A 17,253-nucleotide genomic window follows, 5' to 3' on the forward strand; every position below is an offset into this window, starting at 1 on the left:
ACTAAAGAGGACTGGATTCTGCAGAGGGATTGAACTGTACACGGACACCTATAGTGACTTTAGTGTGATAAAGTATGACATACAAGCCCTCCCTGCATACTATTAATCCAGCAAATGAAATATATACACAAAATTACCAAATATCAGACGATCAATTAGTGTGGGCGATCTGTCATTACCAATGATCACAGAGCCAGAGGCAAAATGTCAATTGAACTGGTGCTCATTTAGGCGACTTACATTTGAATGTGCCTCACAACATTTCTCTGTCAACTAGCTACACTACCCGGCCAAAAAAAAAGTCACTGTTTGGATTTAAATAGGCAAATGCTTAAGAGTTTATAATTGGATCATTATTGCAGTGATTATTATGCTCTATCATGTTATATGTTTTGGGAACAGTTCTTCTAATCCTATAGACACATCATTGCCATATTCCAGGATGATGATGTTGAGATCCATCAGGCTCATATTGTGAAAGAATGGTTGGGAGGAGCATGAAGAATCATTTTCACACATGAATTGGCATCTCGAGTCCAGACCTTAAATTCATTGAAAGTCTGTGGGATGTGCTGGAAAAGACTTTACAGAGTGCTGGACTCTTGCATTCTCAAAACAAGATCTTGACCAAAAAATGATGCACATTTTGATGGAAAGAGTCAAGCACTCTGTAAAGTCTACCATTGAGCCTGATGAATCTTGACATTGTCATCCTAGAATATGGCCATGATATGTCTTCCAACAAGCTTAAAGGGTAACTAAACACTAAAACAACTTTTGGTAGTTAATGATCTGTAAGAATGGAGCTTCATAAATGCTGTTCATTGATTCGAGTAAATCTTTTGACATTTTGGGAAGCGTTTTAATTCTACAATATATGGTGTAAAAACGTCTGAGTGCTGCCCTCTTCAGGTTGAAAGGTGGCTACTGCAGTTGAATTTTCCTATTGGAAGTTGTGGTTCTCTCTGACGTCAGAGGGTACCAGCTAACCACGCCCTTGTCTACAGAGAGATGCGTCTCAGGAGCATTAGGGTTAGAAGAACTGTTGCCAAAAATATAACATGCAAGAAACATAATCACCTCGATAAAGATTCAATTATTGACTCCAGCATTTGCCAATTTAAATCCAAACAGCGACTATTTTTGGTCTGGCAGTGCAATATGACATTTTTTTTTTTTTAATGGCAAAAACATAAAATTTATATATGCAACTTTGGATGGAAACAGCTAATATTTAAAATTCAATTATCGCATAAAACATCTGCGAATAAAGAATAAAACATCCCATGTGTTCAAGAGCACAAAATCGTTACTTCCTGGGAAATTGGCGCAAAATTTGTAATAAATTTTTTTGCTGCAATCGGGGAGGCCACTGTGGCCGTTCTTTCATACATCATTCCACCATAGCGCATGTCCTTTTATCGATGAAAAAAAATGTATATGCCTCAATTGAGCACATAAGTTTTATCCACATTTTTAGAATTTATACGCATCTTGCCGTTTCTATACAGCATTGTGCTATACTATCCCAAAATTCACATAAAAACAGGTGGATGGAAACATAACTAATGTTAAAAAAGCTCAAAGTGGTTTATCCCAAACCACTACACCATCCAACATGGGTACTTGCTTCAAAGTTTTGTATACGTACTGTACGCAAGTAGCATTGTCTGAAACTTTAGCCTTGCTTGGCGCCTTTAGAGGCGTTTCGTTCAATTCTCTGGCGTTCCCACTGGTCCCGCGGCAGAGGGGAGCGTATGTGTCTCAATCATGGCTCAATTACAGCCTTCTTGCCTCAGTATGAGAGATCTGTTATGAATACACAACCGCCGCCACCAATCACCATAACCACTGCTCTCATTACCATCCCTTTAACCGGAGCGATTATTACCCTTTTATTAATGGAGAGAGAGAGAGAGAGAGAGAGCTGAGAGCAAGATCGGAGAGAGAGAGAGAGAGTGAGAGAGAGAGAGAGAGATGCTGAAAGAGAGAGAGAGAGAAAGGAGATACAGCGGCGCACAGTAAACGAGTGTCAGGTTCGGTGCACGCACTGAAAAATTAAACCAATTAGGAGCGTAGTTTGGAGCCCCTCCGTTCGCATTCCACTCCGAGCCACTGAACAGCTCCGAGGAAAGAGAGACAGAGCGAGAGAGAGATAGAGGGAGGAAAAGAAAGAGCTCGGCACTCTATTCTGTCATGCTCGGCGAAGAGCGGAGAAGAGCGGGAGCGAGAGAGCAAACGTTGCCGCTGAGAGGCGGATTAAAAGCAATCTATATCCACATAAATCATTGATTAAATGAATCATGAAATTAATATGTAAATTGTGTGTTTAACCTCTATTTATATACCACTGTCTGTCATCGTAGCGTAAATCTAAAACTAATTGCGATTTCTCGCCGAGCCTGGGAAACTGCAAGAGAGAGACAAGGAGTGGAAGGAGGGAGGGAGGGAGAGAGAGAGGTAAAAGTCTGACATATTTATTAACTAAACGTTCAACTACATCAACTTACTCATTAACAGCGATATTAAGGGAGAGTGGTGAGAAAAGCACAGCGTTTGTGCTGAATCAACACTCCAAGCTAAACAAACGCTACAGATTCTTTCAGCACAGAAAGACGACAGTTGATCAAGAAAAAAAAGCTCTGACAAGTACAAGAGCCAGTTATATCAATGCTGTAGGCCTATAATTTATAGCATTTGTTCTTAAACGTATAACTTTGATAAAGGGCTGCAACTAACAACTGTTTTGATAAGCAGGTTAAGCTGGTTTTTGTTCGATTAATCAATTAGACAAGTACAAAAAGTGTCAAAGCAATTAGTAAAAAGCATGTTTTTTTAACAATTGGTCCAGTGTTATCCTTAAAACATTATGGATCTATCTAGTACTGCAATTAACTACTTTAATAATCACTTTGTCTCCTGATTACTTGTTCGAATAATAATTGTATTAAATGATTGAAAAGCGTGTATTTTTGTACAGCTGCTCCAATATGTCTTTTAACAAGTGCTAAAACTAAAAACTCTGATCATTCATTCATTTCAGAAAAAAATTATATTCTTTACTATTAGAAACAGAATATTACTATTTGGAACTGGTTCATTTCATATAAGTTTTATATTCTTGAATTTACATGAATGTAATTGATCAATTAATATTAATTTCAGATTAATTATCAATTATTCAGATTTAAAAAGCAAAAATTTAGTTGTTCTTTAAATAATCTTCATTGAGTGTGAAAACTGTTGTTGGATTAAAAAAAAAAATCTTATCTTGTTCTCTGTCAAAGAACGTGAAAGTTGAAAACTACAAAAAGTGTATGCTATGAAGTGTGTTCAAAATCAGGTTTAACATATAAAAAGCACATACCCGACTAATCAAAAAGCATTCTTGTACACCATTTTCATCAGCGATTTCTATTGATCTCAATGATTGGCGGTTGCAGGTTGATACAGTATATATCTTGTGAACACTGACAGTATCCTAAACATAGAAATCATGGGCTAAAACGATACAAAAGCTGAAAAACTCAAAAACACTGTACATGCTACCTTGATATAATATATATATCATGCAAGCATCATAGCGACTGATACCTGTATGTACTGTTTGTCTGACAGACACATTGTTTAAGGGGTCCCACCGGTGAGGTTGTGTGTGTGTGTGTGTGTGTGTGTGTGTGTGTGTGTGTGTGTGTGTGTGTGTGTGTGTGTGTGTGTGTGTGTGTGTGTGTGTGTGTGTGTGTGTGTGTGTGTGTGTGTGTGTGTGTGTGTGTGTGTGTGTGATATAGGTGAGGTGGAGTGATGGGATCGGAGGCCCTTCCTGCCCCGGCTGACATAAACCACACTCTGGACAGTCCAGCCGGCCACAGAGGACCCTGATTTATAGTCAGGCGAAAGCCAGGACAGCCGTGGTGATCTTTCAATAAAACATCAGAAAAAGCTCTGACCCATCCATTACCCATAAGCCCCTGTGGAACAGACGGGTCAGGTGTGCCTGCCATCCCTCACACTGCAATCTCACACTGAGGCACCATGGGAAAAGCAAGGAAGAGTGTGTGTGTACTGTTGAATTACAGCACAGTGAAGAAAGAGAAAAAAGCAGTAAACTACCATTAGATTCTCCTCAATTATAGTTAATCTGATCGTAAGCTCAAAATCAAAACATTAACACTTTTTTAACTCTACTTGATCAAATTAAGTTGAGACAAAATTGCTAATAAACTTCAAAGCAAATGTCATTACAAGTTGGGTCTGTGCTCATGTTTTGTAAAGTTTCATTACATTTTTCTGCACACATTTGTCGTTGTTCATCAAAAACAAGCAGAAAAAACGTGCATGTACTGTAAATCGATATAATAGTTTCATATTTATTTTCTCCCATTAGATTAAATGCGACAATTTATGTGATAATGGTTTTATTTACACCGAAATTTGCTCTATTCATATTTAATGAATAAGGCCTAATGTATAGCACACATTTGCTCCTTTTTTTTAATAGCCAAATTTTGACAGCGATTACCCAAATAAAATAATTGACAGATGAATCGATTATTAAAATTGCATCAAGGTATTAATATAACTTTCACACTTAATTATTTAAATCATATTTTAACAGAACTTATATTTACTGACTTCCATTTATTACAATATGAATTAATTAAACAAGGAGTTTTTAAAATGGGGTCCGGTGACCCTCAGGGTGTATAATGCGGCAAGGGTGTACAAGTGGGGGTAACATTTTTAATAATAAAAAAGAAAAATATTTGACAAAATTTATTTTTAGGATTGTCAAAGCAAATTATAAAAGCAGATTTTTATTTTATAATATTACCGTTTCATTCAGCCATTATTTTGTCAGATAATTCAGTACGGTAACAAAATAACAGCAGATTATTTAATTTTGCAAACAACATGTGTTTATAATATATCATTTAAGGGGGTCCCTTTTGAGGGGTCCTTATCATCAAAATATTTGAAAACCCCTTAATATATGATGATAATATCTAGCATCAAATAATTCAAATATGATCCAAAAGTCAGAAAGAACTGATATGAAAATTTGTTTAACACACACACACACACACACACACACACACCTGTGTCCAGATGGAAACAGGAAAGTGAAAGACAAAGTATCCTTCACTTGACCAGAATGCAGCACAAGACGAGCCACAAGCTTTACCTTTACACACACACACACACACACACACACACATACACAGAGCCAGTTTTTGATATGTTATCTGATACATGCACTAAACTGAAGGCAGATCATTGTCAGTGTGTCTTCAAAAGAAAGCAATAAAGCGTTGTGCATGCTCTCCCCCTTGTTTCCCTAATTCACTTCATTTCATTTTAACTATCCGTAACAATCTGGCGAGACATTACCCTGTAATGAAACCACACAGGGCCTGATTGTTTTCATCAGAGGAACACCCCCCCCCCCCCCCCCCCCAATCTACACATACTCACACACACAAATGACACCCATTGCTACTGACAGACACAATATTTACACTGTTTCAGGCATACAAAGATCCACAACATTAACCCACCCATCCATACATACAAACAAACACACCAAACAAGAACCTTCCGGATTGATGCAAGCCACTTATGACATATGTGCTCCGATTGTAAAAAGGTTGCGACATATATTGTATTTACTAATCTACAGGACTGTAAAAGTTGTTATTATTAGGGTATGGTCTTTATACATCTCTCTGAGGCACTTTTAAGACACGGACATCATAATGGTGAATAAACCCAAGCACACAACCTGCTTCCTGGTGTGGTTCCAATTTACAGTCTGTACACATGCTTAACATGTTTCCAATCAGGCCCAGGGCCGCCATTAACGGAAACCATCTTCATACTTATGAGGGCATCGGAGAAAAAACATGAGAATGGAAAACGCATAAACGCAACTGTTATTGAGCATGCCCAAGATTCGCATTAAAGGGATGTTTGAATCTCGTTCAGAGACGAATGAAGTGCAATGCAAACTGAAGCAGACTGAATATTTTCTGTCGTCTTGGACGAGGTGTAGGTTGCTCATCTGTTTTACTTTAAGTTAAAATGTCACTATTAAATATATTTTCATATATCTTAATTCTGATTGGATGAGTTGAACTCAAAAGCCATATATGCAGACCTGGTGGTGTGACTGAAATCATTCATTACATTAATGAGTCATTTTATATTGTGCTTAAAAACATCACAAGTTATGTTTGCTGTACATTTGCTGTTATTTTTGTAAAAAAAAATTTTTAAATATTACATAACCATGTACAGTTTTTTACTGATAATCGAGTGATTGAAATATTAAAAATTGTAATAAAAATTTTTTTAAGACACAGGTTTCTGTCATTTTGCAATGCATTCGTTCCAGACATGTTCAAACAAATAACGTATAACAGTCATCTAAAATAAGTCAATATTTAATCCCACACATTATATTTATATACATATACACATACATACACAATTACATATATATAAATTATACATACATATACTGTACATACACACACATATACATATATGTGTGTGTGTGTGTAATTGTGTATGTATAGGGACAGTATATTTACAGTAGGCCCAAGGAAAATCCAGGACCTGTTAAAGGACAGTGCAGGGAATGACAGAAGTCATGTGGCGTGTTACAGGTGGAGGTCACATGATACTTATAAAACATTTGGCAACCATCTTCCATCATAAGGTACCCATATCCTCTGCATTTGTCTAAAATAATTGTGCTTTTTTTGTAATATGATCTACATTTCCATGTGCATGATGTGAAGAGAGCATCACTCCTGGGTGGATTTTAAAAGTTTTATAGGCTTATTCTGCAGACTTCCGGATGGCGGTACGCAGAAGGGTGTGTGTGGGGGTGGTAATTGGAGCTGGGCCGCCCCGGGGCAGATAGAGACAGAATGAATCCCTTACAGATCCGACGAGAGCACCAAACCGGCCATGATGTCACCACATACGCAGGGCTTTTCTTGATTTAACCCAGACACAGAAAGAGACTCACATCCACACAAACACTCACCCACACCCTCCCTGACCCTTTCTCTCCTTACATTCCACCTTGCTTTCATCTTCATTTCTTCTTTTAATAATCCAGAGCAAACAGATGTTCCTACGTTTGACTACAACTTGACATTAGTCTGCCTTCGCAGCATGTCAAAGCCTTTTAATGCAGTGAAATCACTGGTGATTGACTTGTCAGCATTGACAGAAACCACAATTTAGTGTTTACAATTCATACATTAATAATTATATTCATGGCCACTTGTGTGTGCACTGTATCAGTCAATCAATCAATCAATCAATAATGATGATGTATTGTTATGCATTAAATATTTCAGAAGTACATTTAAATAATTATATTAAATTTATATTCCATGAAATTTCCACAAAATACAAATGCCTGGCCTCTTGTATGTTATTTTACCACAATAAATAAATAAATAACACATAAATATAATTATTTTATACATTTTTTAAAAACAAAATTTTTATGTATTGTTCAAAATTGAATAATCATATTAATTACATCATTATATGCATTATCATTCTATTAAATTTATATTCCAAAATATTCAATTGCTTGGCCTCTAGTATATATATCCACAATAAATAAACAAATATATATATATATATATATATATATATATATATATATATAGTAAATATGAATTAAATAATTAATTATTATTATTATTATATATTAAATATGCTATATTATACTATAAGTAATTAAATATTTAATATATTTCATTTAATAAAAACAATTAAAAATATTTTTCAACAATATACTTAGGCTTTTTTATTTACAATAATTGAAAATACAACTACGAATTCATGAAGACACTTTTGTAGGAGAACGGTGGCGTACGGTGTAAAACTGGAGCAGATTTGTTTGATGCTTCACAATCATTCTCACAGTTTACACAAAGTTAGAAAGTGGTACCCGTTTAAATCACCAGAATTGGACAACATCAATGTTCAATTTACACTAAACCAAATGTTAAAGTTTGCCAGGCATGTAAGCACATAAAACACATCATTAGATCCATGGGCTGCTATTCATTTCATTTCAAATCTACGGTCATTTCAAGACTGAGCTGTTCATTTCCAAGCAAGACACCTTTGAGGGAACTAACAGGGCATTGTGCTCTTCAGGTGAACCCATCAGCCCAAGCTAGATAGAAGGGGGTTAATGCGGCAAATTATGGCCTCCAGATGCGGGAGACAACTGTAAACACTCTTCTAAGCAGGGAAAAAGCTCGACTTTGTCATCTCCTCAGATCTCCACATCTTTCAAGTCCTACAGAACGGGATTCCGAGACTCACTTGAGCTCGCCTGTCATTACCATAACCTCTCCGTTCTGCCGCGCAAACCGCTTTGTGCGAACGGATCAACAGCTGCCAGCTCGCAGGAACGGGGAAGTGTAGCAGAACATGTCATGAAATATTAATCGGCATAATTGGGATGCTAGTTAGCGCTTCTTTGACCAGCTTTAGTCCCCTCCGGCACCTCCACGCGAGCTAGCGCTTAGCGTTAAACCAAACTATTAAAGTGGCAGAAAAAAATGATGAACTCCTGAAAATGGATTAGATTGGGCTTATGTTTAAAATACTTATTAAAACGACTCTAATCGCCTTCTCGCCGCCACGACAGACAAGGGCGGGGGATGGGGGGGGGGGGGGGGGACACCAGCTCTTCCGGTACAAACTACTTTGCCGATTTCAGTGTCACATTCAATTTTCTGCTTCCTGCTTCTCCCCGGATCCACATCCAAAAAAACAAGCATTTAAAACATCAGTCCTAATTAGATGATTAGTGCTTGGAAGGGCAGGAGATAAGTCATTTGCATAATTCAATCAAAAGAGTTGGAGATACATATTTCGATGTTCGTTTGTACAATTATCTCCGCTGTCCTGAGGGCTGTGATACTAATGTGATTAAACAATACTCTTGCGCGGGGCCTAGTGTCCTCCATTAAAGCACTGCTAGAGGCAAAGCAAAAATTAATTTTAGGAGACAATCAATTTTATTCTACATGACTGTAATAAATATAGCCTGGCTGCAGATGTTTCATTAAGCTCAGGAGGAGACTTTCCCAAAGTCAAAATGACACTATTCTCTTTCTCTCCTCCTGCCGTAACTCTGCGGACGGTGAGCGGAAAGTGTCATTTTTCCTCTTGTGAGATCCTTGACAGGCCATATCCATCTGTCTGTTTTAACCTCTTATATCTCTCTCCCACGTCGCTGCACATCAGTGAACACCTGCTATTCCTCATCTCTACCGAGACTGTGTATTAAGAGCTAACTTCGTAATTGCGGCTTCTAAATGCTCCTCAAACATCGCTTAATGAATGCGGATGTAAATATGTAATTTGTGGGGATTCACATACGTAGCAGGCTTCTTAATTTGTTTTCGTGATTTTCCGCGCCCAAAAAGATTCTAGTAGCTCCTTTCCATCACTAATTGACCACATGTGTCTTTGCTTTGCCTCTAATTCATTGGTTACGCATGGGACTAGTTATTAAAGCGCTGTGGCTTGGAACAGGCACCCGCCAACATTAATGAGAACTCGCATGGCCACAAGTTGTTTTATAAGAGCCCGTCAGCAGTTAAGCGCTATCACGTCTCAAGCATGTTCGCAGTAAGACATAGACGGACAGAATAGTCAGTCTGGAAGACCAGCTGCCTGATTGACTTTACATAATATGTTCAACTACAAATAAAACTAGATCTAGACACCCATCTTACATGGTGGCCCAAAAATGTGGACTCTTAATCCACAATCAATCAATAAATCAATCAATCAATTGAATGTAGCAGTACACAAGTTATTAACAAGTATTTATTTTAAAGATGTGTATATACACAAAAATGTATTACTTATACACACACACTCACACACATTCATATATACATATACATACATACACACACACACACATTCATATATACATTCATATATCCGGTCAAAAGTTCGGAAACATTACTATTTTTTTATGTTTTTGAAAGAAATCTCTTACGCTCATCAAGCCTGCATTTATTTGAAATACAAGGGAAAAAACAGTAATATTGTGAAATATTATTGCTATTTAAAATAATGGTTAACTATTTTAATATACATTAAAATATAATTTATTTCTTTGATGCAAAGCTGAATTTTCAGCATCATTACTCCAGTCTTCAGTGTCACACGATCCTTCAGAAATCATTAATATGCTGATTTGATACTAAGTTATTATCAATGATGGAAACAGTTTAATATTTTTATATTTTTCTGAAACCTGCGATACTTCTTATGACAGCACTAATATGTATGTATATAAATTGTTATACAGCGCTATCTGCTTATTTGTATCTTTGATTGTAGATGTTATGTTAGTTTGTTTCATTTAAAAAATAATAAAAACAAAAGAGAAGGCTGCTAGTTTTCAAATCATGATAGCCTGTTTAAAAACTGAATATGAGATATGACAGCCGTTCACATACCATCATAAAAACACTGAAGCTCCTCTTGACGTTTCAAATGGTCTTAATTCATAATTTACTGTGCTGAAAGGGTAAAGGAAAGAGTGAATCTGCAAAAACAACAACCCCCCAAAAAGGTGGATGTATAATTAATGGCTGACATTAAGGTGTGCCGAAGGAAAAGCGACAATCTGAGGAGATTTGATGAGACAGCGGGGTGTCTCGTGTCCCCAGGCCGAGCTGAGCGTCGCAGCCTCGGGCGAAGCCACAGGCGCTGAGCTGCCGTCCATATGGACCGAGCGCGCGCACGTCCGCGCGCGCCACGAAACTGGAGCTCGCGGTCACGCACCGGAGCGCGCACTCCTTACAGGGGATGCGAAGGTAATTGTGTGTATTAGCAGCAGTACGTGTCTGTCAGTGTCTTTGTTTTAAAGTTCCCAAATTTATTTAGTGTTCAAACTTTAAGCGCGCATCAAAATTAGACAAAATCGATCAAAAGATTCAATAAGATACTAATTCAAATTGATTTACAGAACATGCTTCTTAAAGGTGCCAAATTGTGCATTTTAGGGAATCTTTGAAAAGCAGCACTTTGACGCGCAGTGTGATGGTAGCTCGCGCCTGGGGCAAAGATGGGAATTAGACACATTTTAAATTAATGACTAAAAAAAGCAAATCGCTTCAAGAGACGAGAAAAAAAAACATGACAGGCTTTCGAACAAGTAATGCGTTTTATGATTTAACTTGACAATTCCAGCTAAAGTGCGATTGGCATGAATGCAAGGATGTTTCTCTCCTTTTTATGATTCTCTCCATTCGCATGAAAAAAACTCTCTGGTCAGCGGTGCAAAAATATTAGTGGACGAGAGCTTTCTGCACTAATTTTTATTTTTGGATTTTCTTGCACTTGGTGGAGAGGGGAAAAAACAGTTAAACTAATCTAATCCACCTTTGGAGAGCAAGCACAGATGTTCATCTCTAATGTAATTCCCATTCAATTTCCTAAGTGCAGTCCCCAAGTGCAAACTAGTTTAGTGTTATGTTTAGCTTGCAAATTTCGTTTTAATAAATAATGAATGCATTAAAACCTGGAGATCAATTGCGAGCTGAGAAATCATAAAAGCGGGCCGTAAGTGCCGCGTGCGTTTGCTGATTTGGACACTTTCTGTGCTTCAGTCAAGTTTTACAGATCCCCTAGCATATTTATAGGTTCTATCTGAAAATCTAGAGAGCTCCCTACCTAGACAGCATATTGAGCTGCTGACTTGGAACGGGACAACTTGCTGCGCGTGCATACAGGACGCGTTCTTGCTTTCCGGAGCCCAAGCACTGACTCTTTTTCAAAACAGCTCAATATTGTGAAAATTGAAGACGAAACACGCATTATAGGTCTCTAAAAGTGTAGTCCGATTCCTGAACAATTGATTCTGATGAGCCGGTTCTTTTTAGTGAATCAAAAACCTAGAGCCAGAACGAATGACTTTATGAGTCGGTTCTTTCTAGTGCATCAAAACACACAGCAGCACCAGCAGTGTGACTTAAAGTACTTTTAAGTTAATCAAAAACACTTACGAATCAGTCCCGCAGAAGAACTGATAAGTTAATTCATGATGTCCAACTCAACATTACGTTAAGATAGACAATCTATGAGTTCTGTTGTAATCAGTGATTTATATTTTTCATTTAAAAAAATCAATGATATTATGATTCCTTTTTGCTTGTTAATACTTAAAACGTGCTTTAGCTATTCAAAAAATCTAGGAACAATTACTATCTGACATTTTTGTCACGTTTAAGACGTCTGTGTAAAGACTTTTAAAAATTGTCTTTGTAAACACTTTTTGCAATAATTCATCTGATTTATCTGTTCTGTTGAACTGTAATATGATATCATTATATGACTGCTGAATGCAGTAAATGCATTCAGAGTTGGATTTCTTTCATCCAAATATGTATTCTTTACACTTTAAAAAATTATTTTCATGATTTATCACACTTCAAATCAACTTAGATAATTAATGTGGTTCAGATAACATAATATTTTGAGTTTGTATTTATTAAACCAATCTCCTTCATTGTATTAACTCAAATTTTTAATTTCAATTAACTCAATTTTAAGGCAACCAGATAACTTACTTTTTTTAAATTAAACCAACAATATTTTTTTACAATGTAACAGTAAATGAATCGTGCAATAATGGAACTGTAAAGGAATCATTAAGAGGAAACGGATTCAGTATCGTAAAAATTCCTTGAGATTCCCATTCCTATCAGTTTTGTTGGTCAATATACACATGCATGAGACGAATGCCCTTGGCCACTGCGTCGCATCTTGTTCTGTAAGTGTTTGTGTGACCCGTTTAATTTCGTTGCGCTCTGTCTGGCTGATTTGAATACAAAAAATGTGCCCTATTTAAACACCCCCTAAATAGACAGCTCACTATAGGTTGAGACACAGCCGGGCTTGCGATCATCCTCTCTTGTTTCGCCGTGACTGTCCCATACAAACTGATGCAAAAGATACCCATTTGTCCCAGCTTAGCCCTTCTCCCAATGAGCCTGTGCTGAAGGAGGAGAGGGAGAGAGAAGAGAGAGAGAGAGAGGGAGAGAGAGGAGGCGAGGGGCCAGCACGCACATTAGTTTCAGCCATCTGGTAACGGGACGGTGGATGATGTTTAAATCTGACTATAAAAGCGATGCTTGCGAAGGTGAACTGTAAAGCAACGATGCCGAAGAGCAAATTCAATTTCAGGGGGGCCCATTGCTCGGGCAATTTCATTATCCGACCGTATGCTGCAATCTGACAAGAAGAGTGAAAAGCGCAGCAGCGCTCCGCACCTCATTCTCTTATTGTCCATTTTGCCTGGACTCAAAATTAAACAAAATAATGTTGTAAAACGGTCTCTCCCCCGCTCACTTTCTCCTCGCTCTCCTTTCTAATTAGATGTGCACGGCAGATTGATTCAGAACTGCGCAAAGCCCAATAAAGTGACGGGGGATTCTTCTGGAGGTTGTGCTGGGGATGTTAAAAGGTTAATTACCGAACCTTGCCCAGAATGACCATCTGGATATATGCGCTCTCTCTCTCTCGCTCTCTTAAACACACATGTGCATCTCCACACACACACTCACTGTGCAAAAGTGCAATTTAAGACCACGTTCCTGAACCTACTCCCTCCAAACAATTTTCAATGCCTGACCTTTTACCTGTGAGAAAGTAAGAAATGGAAATAGGAGATTGAAAATACTGGACCTGATGCAAAATACTTAATGGAGAAGAATACATATAGTTACTGAGGTTGCAGATAAGCAGTACTAAGTTTTGAACTTTTAGATATATGAATATCAAATATAATATAATTATTATTGTATTCTTTTTTTTTTTAAATGAGACCATTGATTTGTACATTATTTTTTAAGTGTTTTTACAAGTCAAATTAAGGCAAATGTATGTATACAATACATATATGCACAACATTGTGACTGTAAAAGCGAAGATTGTGCAGTTTACATACTAACATACAATTAGAGACTTTTGCCTTTGGACACTCTCAGAAAAAAAAGGTACAAAAGCTGTCACTGTACCCTTTCAAAAGGAACACCTTTTTGTCTAAAGAGTGCATATTAGTACCTCATAGTTACATATTAGTACCAAATGGTACATATTAGAACCTTTTTAAAGGGTTTCGTCCCAGTTACAGCTTTTGTACCATTTTTTCTGAGAGTAGATGATAAAGGTCTTTATTTACTGCTCCCTTGAGTCCCACCACACCAATCACACACTCTCTCTCACACACACACACAAGCTGATATTGCTAGAGGAGCCTGAGAACACTAATGCATCTGTCATGATAACAAGCTAAGAATAACATCTCCACACCAAACAGAGCCACAGATCCAGAAGAGGTGCTTCATTGATTTATGCAACATAGCATCTTATCCCAAATGAGACGTGGGACATCATCCAGAATCAAACAGATATCGAACAAGAATTCATATCTGGCCATGGATATGACATGGGTCAAAAGCGCAATGATACTGACGTCTATTTATGTGAGCCTGACTCTGTGGAGCAAATGACAGAAGAAAGTGAAATGCAAACCGAAGTATGACCCCTAGTCCAAAGAGCTGTCGTTGTATAAGGAAGATTAAAAGACAAAAACATCAAATATTGGAAGCCCAAACGTTTCTAAATACTTAGCGTAGAATGATCATTAAAGTTTAAGGAGTAAATGTAGTCATTTAACAAAATGTCCCAATGAAGACTTAATCCAGCAGCTCCAGCAAAAGGTAACTTATAAATATTATTAGGACAAAAAATAAAAATACTTGCTGATGTTTTTTTTTTTTTTTTATTAATCTTTGCCTAACTTAAATCCTAACCAGTTCAATTAGTGCAATGATTTATTAAAATGTGCATCCAACCAACTTGTATTTTAAATTGTAGTAAAAGGCAGATGAAATAGCCTACTAATAAAATGTGATATTCATTTTTATAGGCCTATATCCTTGCAAGTTCATATTTTTAGTTTATTTCAATCGTTTTTAGATACTAAAATGCCCATGTTTGCGCTGCAATAAACATGTTTGAAGCCAATAAGGGAGTCTCGTAAAAACTGGATAAGCGAGGAAAATGAATCAAAAAGATTTTGGAGAAAGATTATTGCTTGATTCTGGAGAAATCTGTTAATTTTATGATGTATTATTACTTCTGTATTTTCCTCGTGAAAGTTATTTGCTTCGAAACGAACAAAACTGCAGGTGGTTTGGCAGAAATAAAAACTGACTGGAACCTATTTTAGACAAAAGTTTGATTTTGGAGTTTTAATTAGTTTTGAAAAGTAGGCTACAAGTAGCACTTAATAATAACTTTAATTAAAACTGAAAATATTTAGCCTAGGCTATATTAAAAAGTAACTCATTTAGATCACGTGCATTCAAATAAAAACGTCTTAAACGTAGGCTAATTTATATTTTTCCACATAAATTCAAATGTATATGTGCATTCAATCTTTTTTTGTTGTTAATAATGAAAGTTATCATAAAGTGTTGCCAACTTTTCCAACTCCGCAAGCTCTGAATGAACTTGAAAAGAGCATCAGATTCCACAGCTCGGTGTAAATCTGAAGTGTATGTGATATAAGTCTTGCCTGGCATTGGTGCAGTCGTTATAAAGCGCCTCGAAGTCTTTTCGGGTGATGAGTTTGCACCGGTTCACGCCCGGCTGAATGGCCCCGAGTCCGCGCAGGATCCGCACCTGCTCCACCGTGCACACCACCGGGCATATATCCAGCCGCTTCAGCTTGGTGTAGACGGTGTGCAGTCCGCCGACCAGGTGCTTCAAGAACAGGTCGAACACCTGCGGGAGACAGATGAGCTCCTGACCGTCCACGGTGAACGAGGCCACTTTCACCCCGTGCACCTCCACCATCTTACACTCGTTATTATGGACACCGCCGGGCCCGTTCCCGTTCGTGCCGCCGCCGCCGCCACCGGTGCCGGTGATGAAAGAGTTGATCATGCTGCTGGTCAGTCGCGGGGACTCGGCTGGGCTGGAATACAGAGAGTCGGGACGAAACAGGCTGCTCGCGCCTCCGGGAGTGGAGGTCGGTGAAAGCACCGGAGGAGTTGCTGATACGGCCATAGTTTATGCGAAGTTTCCTCCTTTCCGTACTTTTTGAGTCAAGCACACCTTTGCTGGCTCCTCGCACTGTTTTGCGGCTTTCACTCGGTGTTTCTCATGCGTCTCCGGTAGCCACTGAAGATAGTCGGTAATGTGCAACTACCTTCCTCGCGAGTGAGATGGATAGAAGTGTATCGCATTCAGCGATTCAATTAGCCAGCCCACTACAGCCCGGAGTGACAGCTTTTTCAGCCAATAAGGAACGCAATGGCACACGCCTTCAAATAGTATTGGTCATCTGCAAGTTATTGGGCGGGGACTCTCACTATCAAAAGCTAATACAACTTTTTAGATTGCTGTTAGACAGATGGTAGTTAGGATATATATATATATATTTCATCGGATTCTTTAGCTTTTAATGATCATTTTGGTAACATCCGTTCAACTTTATAAAATGCTTTTTAATAATGACCTTGTAGAAGTTATTGAAAGTTACCATAAAACACTTCTATTAGTAGGCTATGGCATTTTAGGCCTGAATAGCAACAATGTACTTACACCTTTATAACATAAGACTTCTTCGACTAATATATCCAGCTGTAATATTAACAACATTTAAATATACTGTTGTTCACAGTCTGTCCAGCCATACCATAGTATTATTGCAGCATTATGTTTTAAATGGTCTCACAGACAGTCTCCATTTCAGTTTTAAAATTACAGTGCAATAACAAGCATGAGAATATCATTTAGACAACATGAAAGATAAATGACTTATTATGCTTCTTATTTGTGATCAAACTGACTTTAAGACTCAAAACATTATTGCTGTTAACTGTATAACATGCAACACATAAAGGTAAACTGAGGTGAACTAACATTACCTGTCTAAGCTTTGAATAAGCACTTCTGCTGTTATACACTTATAACATTGCTTTTTAGGTAGATAGAGTTCCGCTGTTTAAACATTTGGCCTAATTTGAAGCGACATGTGAAGTGGCTTGCTTAGAATTACTAGTAGGTTATTATGGTACTAGTATAATTGGTATTTGTCATCATTTGAGTTCTTGTTATTTTTACTTCAAATTAACATCTGCTTATTTTTCAGTATGTTTTCTCAAACATCCAATG

General features: G+C 37.6%; 1 protein-coding gene across 4 annotated transcripts in view; it reads right to left on the reverse strand.

Moving 5' to 3' along the window:
- Positions 1 to 16,436, reverse strand: part of dacha (dachshund a) — a 159,931-nt gene extending 143,495 nt beyond the window's left edge. The window contains exon 1 of one of the 4 annotated variants that reach the window (XM_077196429.1): positions 15,650 to 16,436. In XM_077196429.1, the coding sequence (XP_077052544.1) occupies positions 15,650 to 16,143 (494 nt within the window). In that variant the 5' untranslated portion in view covers positions 16,144 to 16,436. The remainder of the gene's footprint in view (positions 1 to 15,649) is intronic. The other 3 variants (XM_077196415.1, XM_077196422.1, XM_077196437.1) reach the window with 3 other exon arrangements.
- Positions 16,437 to 17,253: the final 817 nt, after the last annotated feature.

The sequence above is a fragment of the Siphateles boraxobius genome, unplaced genomic scaffold (genome assembly GCF_051911475.1).
Source record: "Siphateles boraxobius isolate OS27281-9 unplaced genomic scaffold, OSU_SipBor_1 11, whole genome shotgun sequence".
NCBI classification, from domain to species: Eukaryota; Metazoa; Chordata; class Actinopteri; order Cypriniformes; family Leuciscidae; genus Siphateles; species Siphateles boraxobius.